General features: G+C 38.2%; 1 protein-coding gene across 1 annotated transcript in view; it reads right to left on the bottom strand.

Annotated features, from left to right (window-relative positions):
* The window catches only part of flii (FLII actin remodeling protein), a 35,941-nt gene that overhangs the window by 14,590 nt on the left and 3,195 nt on the right, over positions 1-18,156 (bottom strand). The window contains exons 2-14 of the mRNA XM_062049893.1: positions 17,771-17,881; positions 12,930-13,001; positions 11,361-11,441; positions 11,031-11,278; positions 9,986-10,089; positions 9,733-9,908; positions 9,492-9,649; positions 9,300-9,384; positions 6,082-6,229; positions 5,851-5,981; positions 1,540-1,647; positions 1,338-1,442; positions 1,087-1,266 (exon numbers count right to left, since the gene is read on the bottom strand). Coding sequence (XP_061905877.1) covers positions 1,087-1,266; positions 1,338-1,442; positions 1,540-1,647; positions 5,851-5,981; positions 6,082-6,229; positions 9,300-9,384; positions 9,492-9,649; positions 9,733-9,908; positions 9,986-10,089; positions 11,031-11,278; positions 11,361-11,441; positions 12,930-13,001; positions 17,771-17,881 — 1,707 coding nt within the window. The remainder of the gene's footprint in view (positions 1-1,086; positions 1,267-1,337; positions 1,443-1,539; positions 1,648-5,850; positions 5,982-6,081; positions 6,230-9,299; positions 9,385-9,491; positions 9,650-9,732; positions 9,909-9,985; positions 10,090-11,030; positions 11,279-11,360; positions 11,442-12,929; positions 13,002-17,770; positions 17,882-18,156) is intronic.

Consider the following 18,156-nt stretch of genomic DNA (forward strand, 5'->3'; position numbering starts at 1 on the left):
ACACACACACACACACACACACACACACACACACACACACACACACACACACACACACACACACACACACACACACACACACACACACACACACACACACACACACACACACACACACACACACACACACACACACACACACACACACACACACACACACACACACACACACACACACACACAAAATTATAAATAACAATAAAATAATAAGACAGAATATTAGTGAAAAGCCTCATCAAAATGGTGTGTCTTTAGCCTTTTTATTTTTTATTTTTTAAAGTTCAACGCTGTCTGCAGTCCTGAGGCTCTTTGGCAAGCTTTTCCACAGGTGGGCCCATAGTGGCTAAATGCCGCCTCACCGTGGGTCTTTCTCCTGGTATTCAGTAAAGCTAAAAGGCCAGTGCCAGAGGACCTCAAGATCCGCGAGGGTTGATCCAGTAACAGCAGGTCAGATAGATAAGAAGGCACAAGGCCATTAAGACATTTAAAAACTAATAATAGAAATTTTAAAATCGACCCTAAAGCGGACGGGGAGCCAATGCAGCGACTTTAAAACTGGTGTAATGTGCTCCCGCCCTCTGGTCCTCGTCAGCACGCGTGCAGCTGAGCTTTGTAGTAATTGTAGACTTTTGATATTCTTTCTGGGAAAGCCAAAGAGCAGGGCAATACAATAGTCTAAACCAGTGGTCCCCAACCTTTTTGTAGCTGCGGACCGGTCAACGCTTGAAAATTTGTCCCAAGGACCGGTGGGGGTGTATTTAAAAAAACAAAACTTTTTTTTTTAAAATTTTTTTTAACATAAATAAATACAGTCATGTGTGCTTACGGACTGTATCCCTGCAGACTGTGTTGATCTATATTGATATATAATGTATATATTGTGTTTTTTATGTTGATTTCATAAAGAAAAAAACAGCTTTGTTTGGGGACCACTGGTCTAAACGACAGGAAATAAAAGCATGCATTAGCCAGCACCTCTGTGTTGGCCTGAGAGAGAAACGGGCGGACTCTGGCTATGTTCTTAAGAAGATACATTCCTAGAGAGTTGACATGTGGTGTACACAGCAAGATGATGTTTATACGTACGGCACTAAACTCCTCGCTTTCATCTCCCATCTCTTCCCTTATAGTCCTGCACTCTGCTCCCAGAAGATTCCTGAGGTTGACGGCATGGATGGCAGCGCCGGCCTTTTTGTCCAGCGTGGCTTCCTGGCCAATCCAGTAGTAGATCTGCCAGGTCAGCGCTCCATTGTCATCCAAATATGTCTACAACGGCAAGGAGAGAGACTTCCAGGTGTGTACCGAGCACAGACACATCTCTATGAGTGATGGTTTACCTTGAGGACAATGTAGCAGTCTGCCTCGTAAAACTTGCTATGGAAAGTTTCATCGACTTGCATGGGAACAAAATTCTCTATTTGCCACACGCTCACGCCTGGCAACTGGAGGAGGAGGAGAAAGAGACATGCTGACTAAGCACTTGCTAACAGGAAGAATTACTCTAAGAGGTGTAAGGGAGCGATCGCACAGCAACATTACCTGGCCCGCATCGTCCAAAAAGAACTCAGAATAGTCCAGTTGGGGCTTCTCCAGACTCTGATCCCATCGCCTTACCTTAAGAACTCCATATTTCAAATCTCCATTTTCCTGCGGAATGTTCACATCAAGGTATTTATTATGGGTGCTAAAAAACCCAATTCACATCCAATCACGGTTTTAATTTATCCGGTTCTAAATCGATTCATAATTTTTTTTTAATAGTTTTTTTTGTAAGAATCAATTTTTGGATTAAAATCACAACTATTATTGATACTGTTGCTCTATACACTACCGTTCAAAAGTTTGGGGTCACCCAAACAATTTTGTGGAATAGCCTTCATTTCTAAGAACAAGAATAGACTGTCGAGTTTCAGATGAAAGTTCTCTTTTTCTGGCCATCTTGAGCGTTTAATTGACCCCACAAATGTGATGCTCCAGAAACTCAATCTGCTCAAAGGAAGGTCAGTTTTGTAGCTTCTGTAACGAGCTAAACTGTTTTCAGATGTGTGAACATGATTGCACAAGGGTTTTCTAATCATCAATTAGCCTTCTGAGCCAATGAGCAAACACATTGTACCATTAGAACACTGGAGTGATAGTGGCTGGAAATGGGCCTCTATACACCTATGTAGATATTGCACCAAAAACCAGACATTTGCAGCTAGAATAGTCATTTACCACATTAGCAATGTATAGAGTGTATTTCTTTCAAGTTAAGACTAGTTTAAAGTTATCTTCATTGAAAAGTACAGTGCTTTTCCTTCAAAAATAAAGACATTTCAATGTGACCCCAAACTTTTGAACGGTAGTGTATATATTTGTATAGTATTCGTATGTCTTCTCAGTTGCTTTGTATTTTGCTATCCTAAGTATTGTAAAGTTTGGATAGGGTTGGAGTTGGGGTTGTTCTCTTTTCTTTTTATTAGATTGATTAACATTCTGTTATTTTTGCAAACACATTTAAAAAGAAAAAAGAAAAAAGGGTGGTTTTTGGCCAACACCGCACGTATAAGACATTCGACCGAAGCCAAAAAGAGATTTTGTAACCTGTTTTGAAAAGGTTTTGTTGTAATTTATATACCAAATAATATATTACGAGAATCGTGTTGAATAATAAATCGATACTGAATAGTATTGTCACTCGAATCAAATCGTGAGATGCCCCATGACTCCCATTTCTAGTATTTATTCATTCTATATACTTCTCCGGTCACAGAACACTGGGCCGACAATAAATCCAATAATCAAACGATAAATTAAGATGATCTTGACAACTTTCCAGGCATCAATAAATTACCACGTTGGTGTGTATTTGTTTTCTTTGTCTCTTGCTTTTCAACAGGGGGTAGAGGGTTCACTCAATGCATCACTTTCAGCACCTGAGTGTGTTTGATAGCAGAATAAAATGAACAGCGTGTCATCCCCAATCTTTGTCTCGGCGGTTAGAGGCAGGTCTGCTATCTTTCACACTCAGGATGCAAGGTGAAAAAAGAGGCTTACTACCTGCCAGTTGCTACTTGCTTGTGAGAAGTACAGCAAGTAACCCAAATTAAGAGGAAGAAAGTCCAAATGTCTCTGTGTGGCAATATATCGGTTAAAATAGAATGAGCAACATGAGCCCACCAACACGGACGAACGAGCCAGTATGCCGAATCCGTTGGAAAGTGATGGGCAAGACAACAACATCCAACCCAGTTTTTCTAACTGGAGAAAGCACGGCATTTCAAGGTGTTCAATATTTATTTGTTACATTTTTGCCAACAGAGAAAGTCCATTTTATTTATGTTACTGGTACTTATCTGGGGTAATCAAAAGTTATTGACCTTCCAATTACAATGGTAAAACACAACAGTAATGAGGAATACATGTGTATTGCATTTGAAAGGATTACTTGAATTATTATTACATTAGTGCTTAAATTGGTTTCAAAATAATGCTGACAATTTGTTGCAGTGCAAAATTTGTCTCATTTCCTGTTCAAACTAGGGCTGGGCGATATATCGAATATACTCGATATATCGCGGGTTTGTCTCTGTGCGATATAGAAAATGACTATATCGTGAGTATTGGAGTATACGTTCTCACGCAGTTGCTTTTAGCTGCGGGCATTACACTACGGGCTCTTCTCACTCTTTCTTTCTTGTCTCTCCTTCTTTTGATTCCCAGAGCCAAAAAAAAGTCTGCGGGCTATAGAGCGTTTTCTATTCGGGCTCCAGTACTCTGGAATGCCCTCCCGGTAACAGTTAGAGATGCTACCTCAGTAGAAGCATTTAAGTCCCATCTTAAAACTCATTTGTATAATCTAGCCTTTAAATAGACCCCCCCTTTTTTAGACCAGTTGATCTGCCGTTTCTTTTCTTCTCTCCTCTTCTCCCCTGTCCCTTGCGAGGGGGAGTTGCATAGGTCCGGTGGCCATGGATGAAGTGCTGGCTGTCCAGAGCCGGGACCCCGGGTGGACCACTAGCCTGTGCATCGGTTGGGGACATCTCTGCGCTGCTGACCCGTCTCCGCTCGGGATGGTTTCCTGTTGGCCCCGCTGTGGACTGGACTCCCGCTGATGTGTTGGATCCACTGTGGACTGGACTTTCACAATGTTATATCAGACCCACTCGACATCCGTTGCTTTCGGTCTCCCCTAGAGGGGGGGGGTTACCCACATATGCGGTCCTCTCCAAGGTTTCTCATAGTCATTCACCGACGTCCCACTGGGGTGAGTTTTTCCTTGCCCGTATGTGGGCTCTGTACCGAGGATGTCGTTGTGGCTTGTACAGCCCTTTGAGACACTTGTGATTTAGGGCTATATAAATAAACATTGATTGATTGATGATTGATTCTCACAGAGACATAAAACAAGCGCACCTTCTTACATACGTCACATACTGTCGCGCGTGCAACGTCATACGCCCTCGCGGAGCAGACATGTAGCGGCGTAGACATCTTATATGGGTAGCGGCATAGTAACGTTAGCTGTGGTGCGAGTGGTAATACGAGAGAAAGAAGGTGCGAATCTAGTAACAAATGAAGGAATAATTAATTCCCAAGAAAAACGTCAGGAAGTCCATCGTCTGGCGGTGGTTTGGCTTCAAGCGGGTAGATGGTGAACAAGTCCTTTTCAATAAAAGGACCACAACTATGGAACTCTTTACCGGACACTTTGAAAAGTATACCTGCACTTGTCACTTTCAAAAAACAAACAAAATTATGGCTAGTTGAGCAACAATCGTGTTCCCATGTTTAGTTTTTACTCATTTTTACTAATTGGTTTTTATCTAGTCTGCACTTTGTCTGTGTTATTATTATTATTATTGGCTTTTATCTAGTTTGCACTTTGTCTGTATTATTACTAATATCATTATTATCAACTCATTCTATTTTTTATTTTCCTATTTTAATGATGTTGGATCTGTGTTGTTGTTGTTGTTGGGGACAAGTGTTGTAAATTAGCTTTGGCTACAAACACTGTGATGCATGCATCGGATAACTGTTTCAGATGTCTATGTTTTTGTATCTGTCTCTATTTCAAATAAACCTCTATAATAAAAAAAAAATATGCGGCAAAAGCGTTGCTACAAAAAGTAGCACCACTGCTAATGTGTAGCATCATTTGAAAAGTCACCCGCTAGAGAATAAAGAGTGCTTGAAACGCCGCATGCCAACATCTCCGTTCGGTGCCACACCCACAAATTGCCCAAGCAACCATTCCCACATCAACACCGTATGAAAAAAATAGTCAACAACAGAAGGAGATAACGTCTGCAGGAACCTACCACATAGTGAAGGACGTACACTATTTGATTTCCTACTATGCAGCTCATTTTTATTTGACACTTATTGAAATATCTTGTGTGACATCATGCACAAGAGTGCACTTTATTTGTTTTAAACTATTGTAGTGGTGTTCTGTACAAAAAGTGCACTTTAATTTAGTGTTGTTTTGATAAGTCATCTTAGTGACATCATGCACTAAAGTGCACTAATAGCTTGTTTTAAAATGTCTCTGACAATCTTGCACTTTCTGTTTTGAAATGACATGAAGGTTTGTGCCACTGCTTAATAACTGTTTAATAAATACACTTTTGCTAAATTGACTTAGTTGTGATTTCCCTCTCTGCATGAAAGTTTAAAAATTAGCATATATGAATGCAGTATGAACAAGAATGTTTTAATGTAGACACATAGAATCATCATACTGTTTTGATTATATGCATAATGAGATATATATGGTGTATCGTGACATGGCCTAAAAATATTGAGATATTAATAAAAGGCCATATCGCCCAGCCCTAGTTCAAACATAACTCAGTTACTCACCTCCATGTTCTTCTTTTCCTGTGCAACATCACTCATGCCCTTCAACACCTGCTGGGCCTGATCATCCTGAGAGCAGTCCTTTCTCCTTCTTAGCCTCATCTTTCTCGCCAGGGGATCTCTGGGGCTGGCCCCTGCACACACAAGTACAAACAAACCCACGGAACGTTGCAGTGAGTGCATAGCTGGCTGTGAATGTGCCAAACTAAAGTGCATATGTGTAGAAGCCCTCACCTCCTCCAGCAGCGGCGACAGTGGCAGGCGAGGCCCCAGCTAGTCGCAACTGGTTTGGCAGGGAGAAGTCAATGTTGTACCACTCTGATGCTCTGTCTACTGGTTTTGGAGGCATCACCAGGTTGGGGTTCTCACGCACATCCAGAATCTGCAAAGACACAGGAAATATTAGTGCTGTCAAACTTAAAAAAAAAAAAGAAAAAAAAAGTGATTAATTAATTACGAATCAAAATTAATCTATATTTATAATCCCACCTAAAAAAGTTTTTTTTTTTTTTTTTCTAAAGCCCTTGACTTTTTTCATTTAAATGTGTTGCATTATTGTGGCGGATCGAAATATTAATAACCAAAAAAGGTGGCTTCATGAAGCAATTGTTTAACAGAATTGAAGAGAATGCAGCCTTAGCCATTTACTGAACTAAAATATCAGGTCCATATAAAATTGCTGAAGTTATTAACACATCAAAAATAGTAAAAAAAAAAACTTTCTGAGAAATACACGAGCACGTATTGAACATTGAAATTGATGCTTTTTTCCTGCTTCAGATAATAGGAGCACAATTAAACACAACCATCAATCACAGTGCTGCAAGTTAAAGTAGAACATCAAAAATATAATTTTTCATCATATTGTTGCGTCTGACCAGTCTTCCTCTCAGGGAATACAAGTCACTAGTCCATCCCAAATTCTTTCAGATGACATATATGCAGAGTAAGAAGGACCATCAAGACAGAATAGGAATATTATCAAGTTTTACTAAAGTTTTAGGAGACCAGTCCTACAGTCCGTTAATAGCGGCATCGAGAAGCGGTCTGAAAGCCAAATGGAAAGAGACAACTTATTGAATACGAAAACAGCCCCCACCCTGCCCAGAAAGGAATACAGCCTCATTGTTTTAATACTGATAAGGTAAAAAGGGAGTATGCTATACTCCCACATTCCAACCCTTTCAAGGTAAAGCACAGAGTTTACTTGCGGACATACGATACAAGCAAAAAGATTACACATGGGAAAATATTAGCTGCTTTAAACATGACTATGAATAAAGAAAGAACTCTTAAAAATATATGCATTCTCCACAATGGCTACGAAGGACAAACAGGCTATGCTGACATCATGTCTCTTATTTCTTCTTCATAGGCTTTAAGTCCTAAAAATGCTGATATAGAGTGCTCATGGGGGGGGGGGTGTTCAGTTTAGTTAGGTGAAGAGCTAATTGTATGTCTTGCTAAACATATTTGCTGCTGATGTTAGCTGAGGCTGCAACGCGACTGCGCAGTTAAACTGCTTAGGTGGTAAACAAACACCTTGTAACAAGGCATTATGTAACAATTAATACATTTTCATCTCATAACACCACATTTTGTAATTATCGGTCGCATTTTATTACAATTCTAGAATGCATTTTGTAATAACTTTTTATATATTGCAAAAGTTATAAAAAAATGCGGATGCTGCACTTTTTTATACAAATAAAATGTAACAATTTAGTGCATCATGTAATAAACAATTGAAATGGATGCCTTGATTATAAAAACTGTCGCAGCAACAATTATTTGTTGTACAGTAACGATGAAAAAAATATGACACTAAATATGGCTGCAATTAATCAATCCCAATCAACGCAATCATTTGACACCCCTATGAAAGATATAAAGGTACTGCAGTGCTTGAAAATAAGCCGCTACTTTTGTCTTGTGCTTTGAACCCTGGGGCTAATAAAACAAAGAGGCTAATTTTTGGATTTTTCATTGCTAACGGCCATAATGTTTTGTATTCAACAAAGTTTTCAAATAACACCAACAGACAATGAAAGGGTTTGTTACTGTTTGAAATCCCGTTTTGTCTATATGTCCGTCGCGTTTCTGTTTGAAAGGATTCTTCAATCATCACTCCAAGCAACGTCGGTAAGTTTTACAATATAACTAAAACAATTCCTTCATACTTAACCCCCCCCAATGTGTGATGGCTGTAGGAGTGTTTTCATGCATATTTATTTGCATGTGCCATCGTGATGTAATCAAGATAGCAAGTTTACAAGTGTCTGTGTTAGTATTATTAACTCACAATGGCATTCTCTATGTATTGGTTCAGTTTTGTAAATGCACCAAAACGTCACTGTGGAGTTATCGAGTCTGTTTAGCTGATTGGAGCGCTAACTTCTGCAGCTAGTGGGTCCATGACCAAGACTTCTGTTTTGTTTGATCAGCTGTGTGATAGACATTTACAAAAACCTTTCACAATGGCATATATCTGTGGCTTATTGTCAGGTGTGGCGAATATAGGTATGTAAAAAAATTAATAAATTATTCTAAAATTTGATGGATGCGACTAAAATACAGTGCGTTCTACAGCCCAGAAAATATGGTATTCTTCTCGTGAGCTATGCATTACAGTGTTTCCCATAAACTGCCAAGATACCTGTGGCGGTGGGGGCGTGGCTATGGGCGTGGTCACCATGACATCATAGTTCTCTTATGTATTTTAAAATGTATGTCTTAATGTATTTATTTTGAAACTGCTCTGTGACATGTGCTGTTGACCTCTTGGCCAGGTCACCCTTTCTTATCTGGTTAAATAAAGGTTCTATCATCGAGTAATTTGCATAATTTACTACAATGATATGATTTTCTCTAAAAAGGCTAAAAAAATGTATACTTACTAATTAATAACAGTTTTGTTTTAAACGTCCATCCATCCATCCATTTTACAATATAATTATAACACTTTATGTACATATTTATATACAGATTTGAACAATAAGTTATTCACTGAAATATATTTATTAATTGTGGTTCTTACAAAAAATATATCTTATAAAATATAAAAGCTAAAATGTCTCTTAAAGCTCTGCCCCTTTAATTAGTGCATACTAAATAATTTAACTTTAGCCTACTACTACAAGCATATTATTTACCAGCAACATAAAGTGAAACAGAGGCAGAGGTGTCCTGCCACAGTCAGTAACAAATAAACAGAAAACAGTAGTGGTCAAATACAAATAAGGCAACAAGAGAAGTATCCTACACTTCTCTTTTGTAAAGTAAATCTGAACAGCCTATGTGGGCATCTACATCAACTATATGATTTGCCTGAGAAGCTGAACAGGCCAAAAAAAATTTAAAATTAAAAATTAAAAATCTATTTGTGGCGGACGTAATTCTTTCGTGGCGGGCCGCCACAAATAAATGAATGTGTGGGAAACACTGCATTATACCTCTAAGTCAGTCAGGAAATGAATGGCCTCTGGCAGTGTCACTAGGCGGTTTTTGTTCAGCACTAGCTTCTTCAGGTTGCCACACCTACAAAACAGAACAAAAGCAAATACCTGGTTAATATAAACGTGTCGCGATTTAGTGGCGTGTGTACCACATTAACATACCAACATAGGTCAGTTATAACTACTTACCGACAGAGTCCCTCAGGGATGAGTTCCAGGTTGTTGTTGGCAGCCATAAACTCAACGAGATTGGATAGTTTGCCCACACCGGGTGGCACCCCGTCAAAGTCCAGTTTGTTGGAGTTCACATACAGCTTTTTCAGTTTTGGCAGTTTACAGATAGCCGACTGGATGAAAAAGGATAAAGCAATTTGTACTTGTTATTTGAGCTATAAGATGAAATGGATTTTATTTTTAGGTCATGCTTTACAGGCAATGAGGTGAGCTGGTTCCGGCTAAGGTTGAGCGTCTCAAGTTGGGTCCACTGGTCAATGCACAGCGACAGTTCTGAGATCTGATTACTACTCAGGTTGAGTCTTTTCAAATTTCCCAGCGTGTAGAGGCACTCAGGTACCCGAGTCAGGTCATTACAGGACAGGTCAACATCTGTAGGGAGGGACACCGAAGGAAAGTTAGTGGCTAGAACACAAAATCCGAAGCTTTTCCACATTTAAGTGCGCTACCTGCCAACTGCAGGAGACCCTCCAGGCTTGTGGGCATGTTGCTCTGTGTTCTCTGGGTATTCCTCAGGTGGAGAGTCTGTAGCGCCACCATGGCAGGCAACTGGCTGCTCACACGCAGGAATAATCACAAGGAATTGTTTTACAATGGGACTAATAGGCATGGAGCTGTATAAGTGGGTGCAATACATGCATAACGTCATGCGTCATAAGTCTGTTTCCCTATTCCCTTTTGCAAAGCAGTGAGGATTTAATGATGTATACATGCTTCTATACATTTCAGAAATAGACCACAGGGCTTTAAAAAGTGACGTAGTAAACGATTTTATGGGCATTTGAATAGCTTATTTATGCGCCTGAATGCAATACTTTGTCCTGAAGTCTAGTTCTTTTCTTTAACAAGTCCAAACATGGTGCGACTGTGTTGTATAATTAACTGCCACAATCGTTCACATAAAAAAAAAGATTTGGGAGAGATTTTTTCTCATTTCCAGCGTGGAAGCAAAGCCAAGGAAATCAGTTTAGTGAGCTAAAAAAACGACCTATTAAAGATCACTTTTAATGCCATCAACCGACACGGTGTGTTCATGGCGTTTTTAGAATTGATAAGTTTGAGATCAAAGCATGTGTTATTCTGTTTTACACATAGCATTTCGTAGGCTGTTAGCGTTAGCGGGCATGGTGTCTGTCTACTTTTAGTCATGGGTAAGCACGAAAATGAATGAATATTCTTGTCGGAAAACAAGCACCGTATTTAAAAAGTAATAATGACCTTGTGCTTTTTTTCCCAGGGACACCTATTTATGAACCTGATTTTGTTCATTGAATGTGCTCATACGGATCAATTCTACCAATTTTACTTATTTCTTGAAGGGGCCTTTGGAATAGGATCCAGTTTGTCTAGATAAGGTCCTTTGATTTTTTTTTATACGATCCATTTGTATCCAGTTTGTTGCTCCCTCTCTCACAGTACGGCCATGTAAACAATGCTTTGCAAAATCCCATGCCCTATTGAGCCCTATTTAGGGTAACGTTGCTCCATACTTACCGCAACTGGGCATGCATCAGTGGGTTGTTATTTAGGATGAGGGTCTGCAAGTGGACCAGGCGTCTCATCTGGGGAGGCAGGCTGTCCAGCTTGTTGTCGCTGAGGTCCAGATACAGCAGGTCTGTCAGGTTAATGAACAGCTGGTTGGGAATTAAATCGATGCCATTGTGGCTCAGATTGAGCACCAGCATGTTCCGGCTGTTCTCAAGGTCCCTGGGGATCTCTGTCAGCTGATTGTAGCTCAAATCCTGCAGGAGAAGAATGTGTGAGTCATTCAAGAGTGTCATTAAAAATCATAGGAGGTTGAAATTCTGACAGAAATGTGCGTACCAGCACAGACAGGTCCTCAAGCTGAAAGATGTCATCGGGGACTCCAGAGTTTTTTAGGTTGTTGGCACGTGCAACCACAGCCTACACGAACAGAAGTATATTTAGGGCATTTATACTATATTAAAATTAAACTTCCCTTAATGGTTGAGCCCCAGGGCACAGGCTAAAATGGCAGAATTTTATTTGGAGGCCCTCCCATTAAACATTTTTCTCCACACCTTTTTATTTATGTGAAACAATTTTATACTTTTTTTTATTCAAACTTGAATTTAATTTGATGCATGTTTGGTACTAAAATTAATTCATGGAAAATACATTTAAAATATTTATTTTTAGTGCAATAAACGTACTTTCATCTGAATTTTAAGAATGTATGCATTAGGTCAATTTTCCTTTGGTAATATTCCTCTCTACTCAAGAGTAATTACACAATTTATTATTTCTATTATGAAAAAAGTTAAACTACAGGTTGAGTGGTGTCCCAGAACAGTTTGTGTTTTGACTATATAATATTGTGTGCATATTAGGGGTGTAACGGTACGTGTATTTGTATTGAACAGTTTCGGTACGTGGGTTTCGGTTCGGTTCGGAGGTGTACCGAACGAGTTTCCACACGGACATTTTAAGTAACATACCGCACGTTGTGTAAACAATGCACACCGAGGCACAACACACGGCATGCTAGCAGCTAACGGGCTACGATAGACTGACCATACGTCCTCTTTTCACCGGACAGGTCCTCTTTTGCGGAGCTGTCCGGGCGGAGTTTCTTAAATGCCTCAAATGTCCGGCATTTTGAGTTAGGGTTGCGTTTATTTTCAATGTACGTTCAGGGTTAAGAAGGGGTTAAAAACAAAACAAATTGTGCGCGCAGCAGCATTGGTGAGGGAGGGGCAGAGACAGAGAGAGAGTTATGATAAACGCGCATGCGTCGTCGCCAGGCTCTGCTTTTTATACATAGATTTATCACATTTAATTTTTTATTATCTATAGCAGGGGTGTCAAAAGTGTGCCCCGGAGGCCTTTTGCAGCCCACAGCTAATGTTTTAAAGGCCCACGGCACATTCTAAAAATACTATTAAAATAAACAAAAACATAACAAAAGTGAAACAAAAAGCTTAAAGGTTAAATGTAATTTAGAAAAAGTTGCAATGTTGACTAATAAAACAAAGCTGTTTTTTTCTCTTTCAAACTGTCATTGCTCAAAACATAATATTGAATCAAAATCAATGTAATTATGAATTATTGACCTATCCAAGGTTCCCATTACTTCACATCAAATATTCCACTAAGAAAAATAATTTTGGTGGAAGCTTTTGCAAATTTGGTAAATAAATAACCCAAAAATGTATATTTTGTTGTTTTCTTACTGTACCGAAAATGAACCGAACCGTGACCTCTAAACCGAGGTACGTACCGAACCGAAATTGTTGTGTACCGTTACACCCCTAATAATTACACAATTTATTATTTCTATTGTGAAAAAAGTTTAACTACAGGTTGATTGGCGTCCCAGAACAGTTTGTGTTTGACTGTATATAGTATTGTGTGCATGTGCTTGTTATTTACCCTGAGGTTTGGCAAACTGGACAGCTCCCCGTGCAAGGTGGTCAAGCTGTTGTGGCTCACTGATAGATGCTCCTGTAGAAGAAGAAAACACACTAATTTAATCATCTGCTTAAAAAGTGATACAAATGCAACACCAAATTGGGAATAATATTGTTTGCACTTTTGACTTTTACAGGACATTTCTTTTATTTTTTTATTTTATTCTTATTGACATCCAGCATCAGACATTCCTATCCATTACATCATATTCACATACATCATATATCTTGTCTGCCTAAATGTCAAAATATTTTTTGTTTATATCCCACCCCCATACCACCCCCCCAAAAAAAGAAAGAAACAGCAAAAAAAAAACAAAGTAATATCTACAAATACATCAATTAAATAAACAAACAAAAAAGAACAAAGAAAAAGAAAATATATAATAATACATTAATAATAATAATCAGAAATAAAATATAAACAGATACACACACACACATATATATACATATATATACACATATACATATATATATATATATATATATATATATATATATATATATATATATATATATATATATATATATATATATATATATATATATATATATACATACACATATACATATACATATATATACACACATACATACATACATAAATATATGTATATACATATACATACATAAATATATGTATATACATATACATACATACATACATACATATATATACATACATACATACACACATATAGGGACTGGAGTCATCCTTTTTTTTTTTAAGCAGTACAATCACTAATTCGAAAAATTAAAGTCAGGCTTATGGGGCGTGACATAGTTGACCCAGTTTTCCCAGTATGAAGTAAATTTCTCCAATTTATAATTAATAAAGGCAGTTATCGTCTCCATTTTATATATGTCCATTGTTGTTTCCATCCATTGCTTCAAAGTTGGGCTCTCCTGGGATATCCATTTCCTAGTAATGGTCTTTTTACAAGCCACCAGTAGATATTCATTAAGTGTTTATCTTTCTTCAGCCATTCCTGAGGTACATGTCCAAAAAACAAAGTTTACTTTCGAGGGGTATTTCACGTTTGAAAATATCCTGTAGAGTTGGTGTATCTCTTTTCCAATAGGACATTTCAAGTTAAATTAGGTGACCACTAAAAATTGTCCAAAACAGTGACTGTTAGCTACAAAAGCAAACTAATCTTATTCACCCACGTGATGTAAGAGTAAACAAAACGATCACACAGCTGGCCAAGTTAATCCTTTTAGAGATAAGGACCATTTAAGCAAAACAATTACCCAGATTACTTTTTAACAAGGAAAGCAGTTGATGCAATTTGAATGTGCAAACTACTATGTTTTGAGGAACACTGTTACGCAATGAGCCATGACAGACAACACGCATATAGTAGGTCAGAGGGTACAACAATGATTACATCAACTTGCTGCAATTTCCCTTAAAGGGGAACTGCACTTTTTTGGATTTTTGTCTATCATTCACAATCCCTAGGTAAGACAAGAAAACATCTGGTTTTCTTTTTCTATGTATTCTAATGTGTAATATATTTGCAAGTACGAGGTGGCTAATAATGAAGCTAATGGGAGTAATTTATTGTGCCCATGAAGTCTTCTAAAAAAACATCTAAAAACCGCCAACAATACTCAATTTACAGGTTGGAACCTGCATCTTAACCAAGTATTAGCGATTCGGTTATTATAAGTGCTAACGCAGAGGAACTACTTTTGGCTAGATAACTAATGACAATTACAGACTATAAGCTGCTACTTTTTCCTACGCTTTGAACCCTGCGGCTTATAAAACGGTGCAGCTGATATAAGGTTTTTCCTTTGCTGACAGATTTCATTAAACAAATACAAATACACTTAAATGGTGTGTTGTTGTTTGTGCTATGGCGCCATCTTTTGAACGAGTTCGCTCAATGCGGGTGCTGCTGGGTGAATGCGAATTCCTTTGATCCGGAAGTTTAAGTCCCGTTTGGTCTTCTAATTGTCCATAGCGATTCTACTTGTACGGATTCTTCATTCATCACTCCAAGCAACGTTTGTAAGTTTTACAGTATGACTAAAACAATGTATACTTACTATACCTTCCCATGTGTTATAGCTGTAAAAATGCTTTCAAACATATTTGTCCGTGCTATCGTAATGTAATGAATCTAGCGTCATTAGCACAGGCTAATGTGCTAACATGTTTACGAGTGTCTGGGTTAGTATTATTACTTCACAACGGCATTCTTTTTTTATTGTTTCAGTTTCACAAATTCACCTGTAAATTCACCAAGATGTCACGTGGAGTTATTGAGTCTGTTTCGCTGATTGGAAAGCTAGCTTCCGCAGCTAGTGGGTCCATGACCATGACTTCTGTTTTGTTTGATCGGCAGTTTTACTGCCATGTAGCAGACACTGTTTGGAAACAATTAACAGGGTCTCTGCATTTGTTGTATGTAAGACTTTTTAAGACCCTGTGGATACCCTGATTAAGGTATGTAAATAAATATTTATAAAAATCTTTCTGTGTAAATATCTCATTTCACAACAATATCTGCGGCTAATATATGAAAATATATATATATGAAAATACGGTAGCTTATGCTGCTATTGACATACCGAGCCGGTGGAGCTCCTGCATAACCTTTAAGTTGGTAAAAGTTAATTCTAGATTATAAATCATGCCTCTCAGTTGTATAGTAGAACGTTGTGGCGATAAACTAAGACGATCTACTTTGACAATCAACTTTAATCCAGCGATGGAGTAAAAGACACAAAAAGATGCTCGTTTGCACCCTCCTTTTTTCTTCTTTTAGCTGCATGTGTATTATGATTACCGTTAATTCTTCTTCAACACGAGAAGATACAATCATCCCAGTCAGAGACTGTACAGTAAGTGATTGTTTTAATATGTTCGTAGTTTGTATTTCTTGTTTAGCACTTAGCAATTGTGCTATTTGCAGCTTTTAAAACTTATAGCTCATCCTCCGTATATTCATGCTCAAAAATATAAGGTTCTGGTTTGTCATTTGCACCAAAGTAGTCGTCATTGGCTCTCATGAAGTCTGCAATGATTAGCAATAGTAGTACTTGCTGTTGAAGGAAATAGCAAACGTTGTGATGAGTCTGTGAAATTAATGCGCCGCCGTATGCTTAAAATGAGCAAAATAAGTAATTACTTCTTATTAGAGATGTCCGATAAATGCTTTAAAATGTAATATCGTATCGGTTTCAAAAAGTAAAATTAATGACTTTTTAAAACGGACGTAGGGACAAGTACAGAGCAGTTGTGTCTCCCAGTCAGCAGCCCCTCCCCCCTCCCCTCTCCCACACACAACACAGGAGTTGCAGCACGACTGCAGCATGAGAGGTTTACTGGCGACGCTTGATGACCTCATCAAACCGCCGCGAGTGGTGCATAACAACAAGAGTGTGTTGTTGCCGGTGCTGTAGCCGGGGCTAACAAGCGAGCTCGCTCAGTGACTGACTAACGACACCATGTCTATGGTTTGGGATTATTTTAAAGTGTCTGACGGATAAAAAACTGGCATCTTGCACTAAATGAGGACTATGTTATTGTTTACTTTATTACTCTAGTATACTCTGGACTGAAGCTATGTGCCTTCATTGTTTTTGTAGCTGTTGTTTTGAGGCATGTTTAAAAAAAATAATGCACTTTGTGAAAGTCAAAGTGTAGTATTTCCCATAGTTGTAGTGGGTATCAGGATTATCTCAGGGAGAGCATGTTCCAAATTCCAAGATGCTGTTTTAAGGCATGTTAAAAAAAATTATGCACTTTGTTCAAGTTCAAGTTTATTATTCTTCGGTCAATCGTCAACAAAATAAACAAACAGTTGTACATTCATAAATTGAAAATGAAAATGTTGCAGACCGAAAGGGTTTAGGCTGAAGTTGAACACTTATTGCGCCTAACCCTATAAACAATGTCAAGTACAAAATAAACTTCCGAAAATTATTAAATGTCCTTTGTACAACATATTATAAATACACATTATACATAACATCAACACAGTTCAATTATATACACAGTAAAGGCATGTGAAATATCCTTGTAGATATGTTAAACCTTTGTACCAATTTATATACTATATACAAACAATTGTACTTCCAATATTATTTAAATCCCACATTTAGTATTTGAATTAACATTGATCATAGTATTAACTACTGTGTTGATTCAAGAGAGATATATTTGTTCAAGACATTAGTCTTAAAGTGTTTTTTAAATGTGTGAATAGAACTGGAACATATTAAGGAATTATCCAAGCTGTTCCAAAGTTGAACCCCCCTGACTTCAATAATAAATATGGCAGTGCCATGTTGGTACTTGTTTCCATATCTTGAGTTCATTTATTTTGGAAAACCTTGTTACATTGTTTAATACATCCAGCGGGGCATCACAACAGAATTAGGCATAATAATGTGTTCATTCCACGACCGTATGTATCGGTATCGGTTGATATTGGAATCTGTAATTAAGAGTTGGACAATATCGACATATCGGCAAAAAAGTCATTATCGGACATCTCTACTTTTTATGGATATGCCTGTTACTACATTACATATATACCTATAGTGTGTATATACACTGTCGATGGAGGTTTTTTAGAGTGTTTTATAGACGGATAGAGCAAATCTTGTGACTTCTACTGTTAGCCACCTCGTACTTGAATACATTAAAAAAAGAAAAGACATACATGTTCTTGTCTCACGTAAAGATGTGATGGATAAACTTCCAACAAAGTGCAGTTTCCCATCTAAAACACTGCATTAAAAAAACAACATAAATGTTCATTCGATCTTCTAAATTCTCACCAGCTTATGCAGAGAGGAAAGCTCCTCTGGAAGGTAACACAGCCCAGTCCTGTTCAGTTTCAGCCATCGCAAGCTGCTCATGGACTTGACATGTTCTGGGAAATACCCACCCTGAAAGACACAAAAGAAGCAAATATGTTGAGATATTTATAAATGAACATACCAGGATGAACCAATTCAATGCATTCTTCCAACACAGTTTCACTACCCACTAGAAGCCGATAAGGTTAACTGGAATGGTGTGGCTCGGGTGATAGAGCGGCCGTGTCATACACCTGAGGGTTCAAGGTTCGAGCCCACCTTCTGCCATCCTAGTCACGTTCGTTGTGTGCTTGGGCAAGACAGTTCACCCTTGCTCCTGATGGGCCGTGGTTAGCGCCATCAGT

This window comes from Entelurus aequoreus, linkage group LG06, assembly GCF_033978785.1.
Source record: "Entelurus aequoreus isolate RoL-2023_Sb linkage group LG06, RoL_Eaeq_v1.1, whole genome shotgun sequence".
NCBI lineage: Eukaryota > Metazoa > Chordata > Actinopteri > Syngnathiformes > Syngnathidae > Entelurus > Entelurus aequoreus.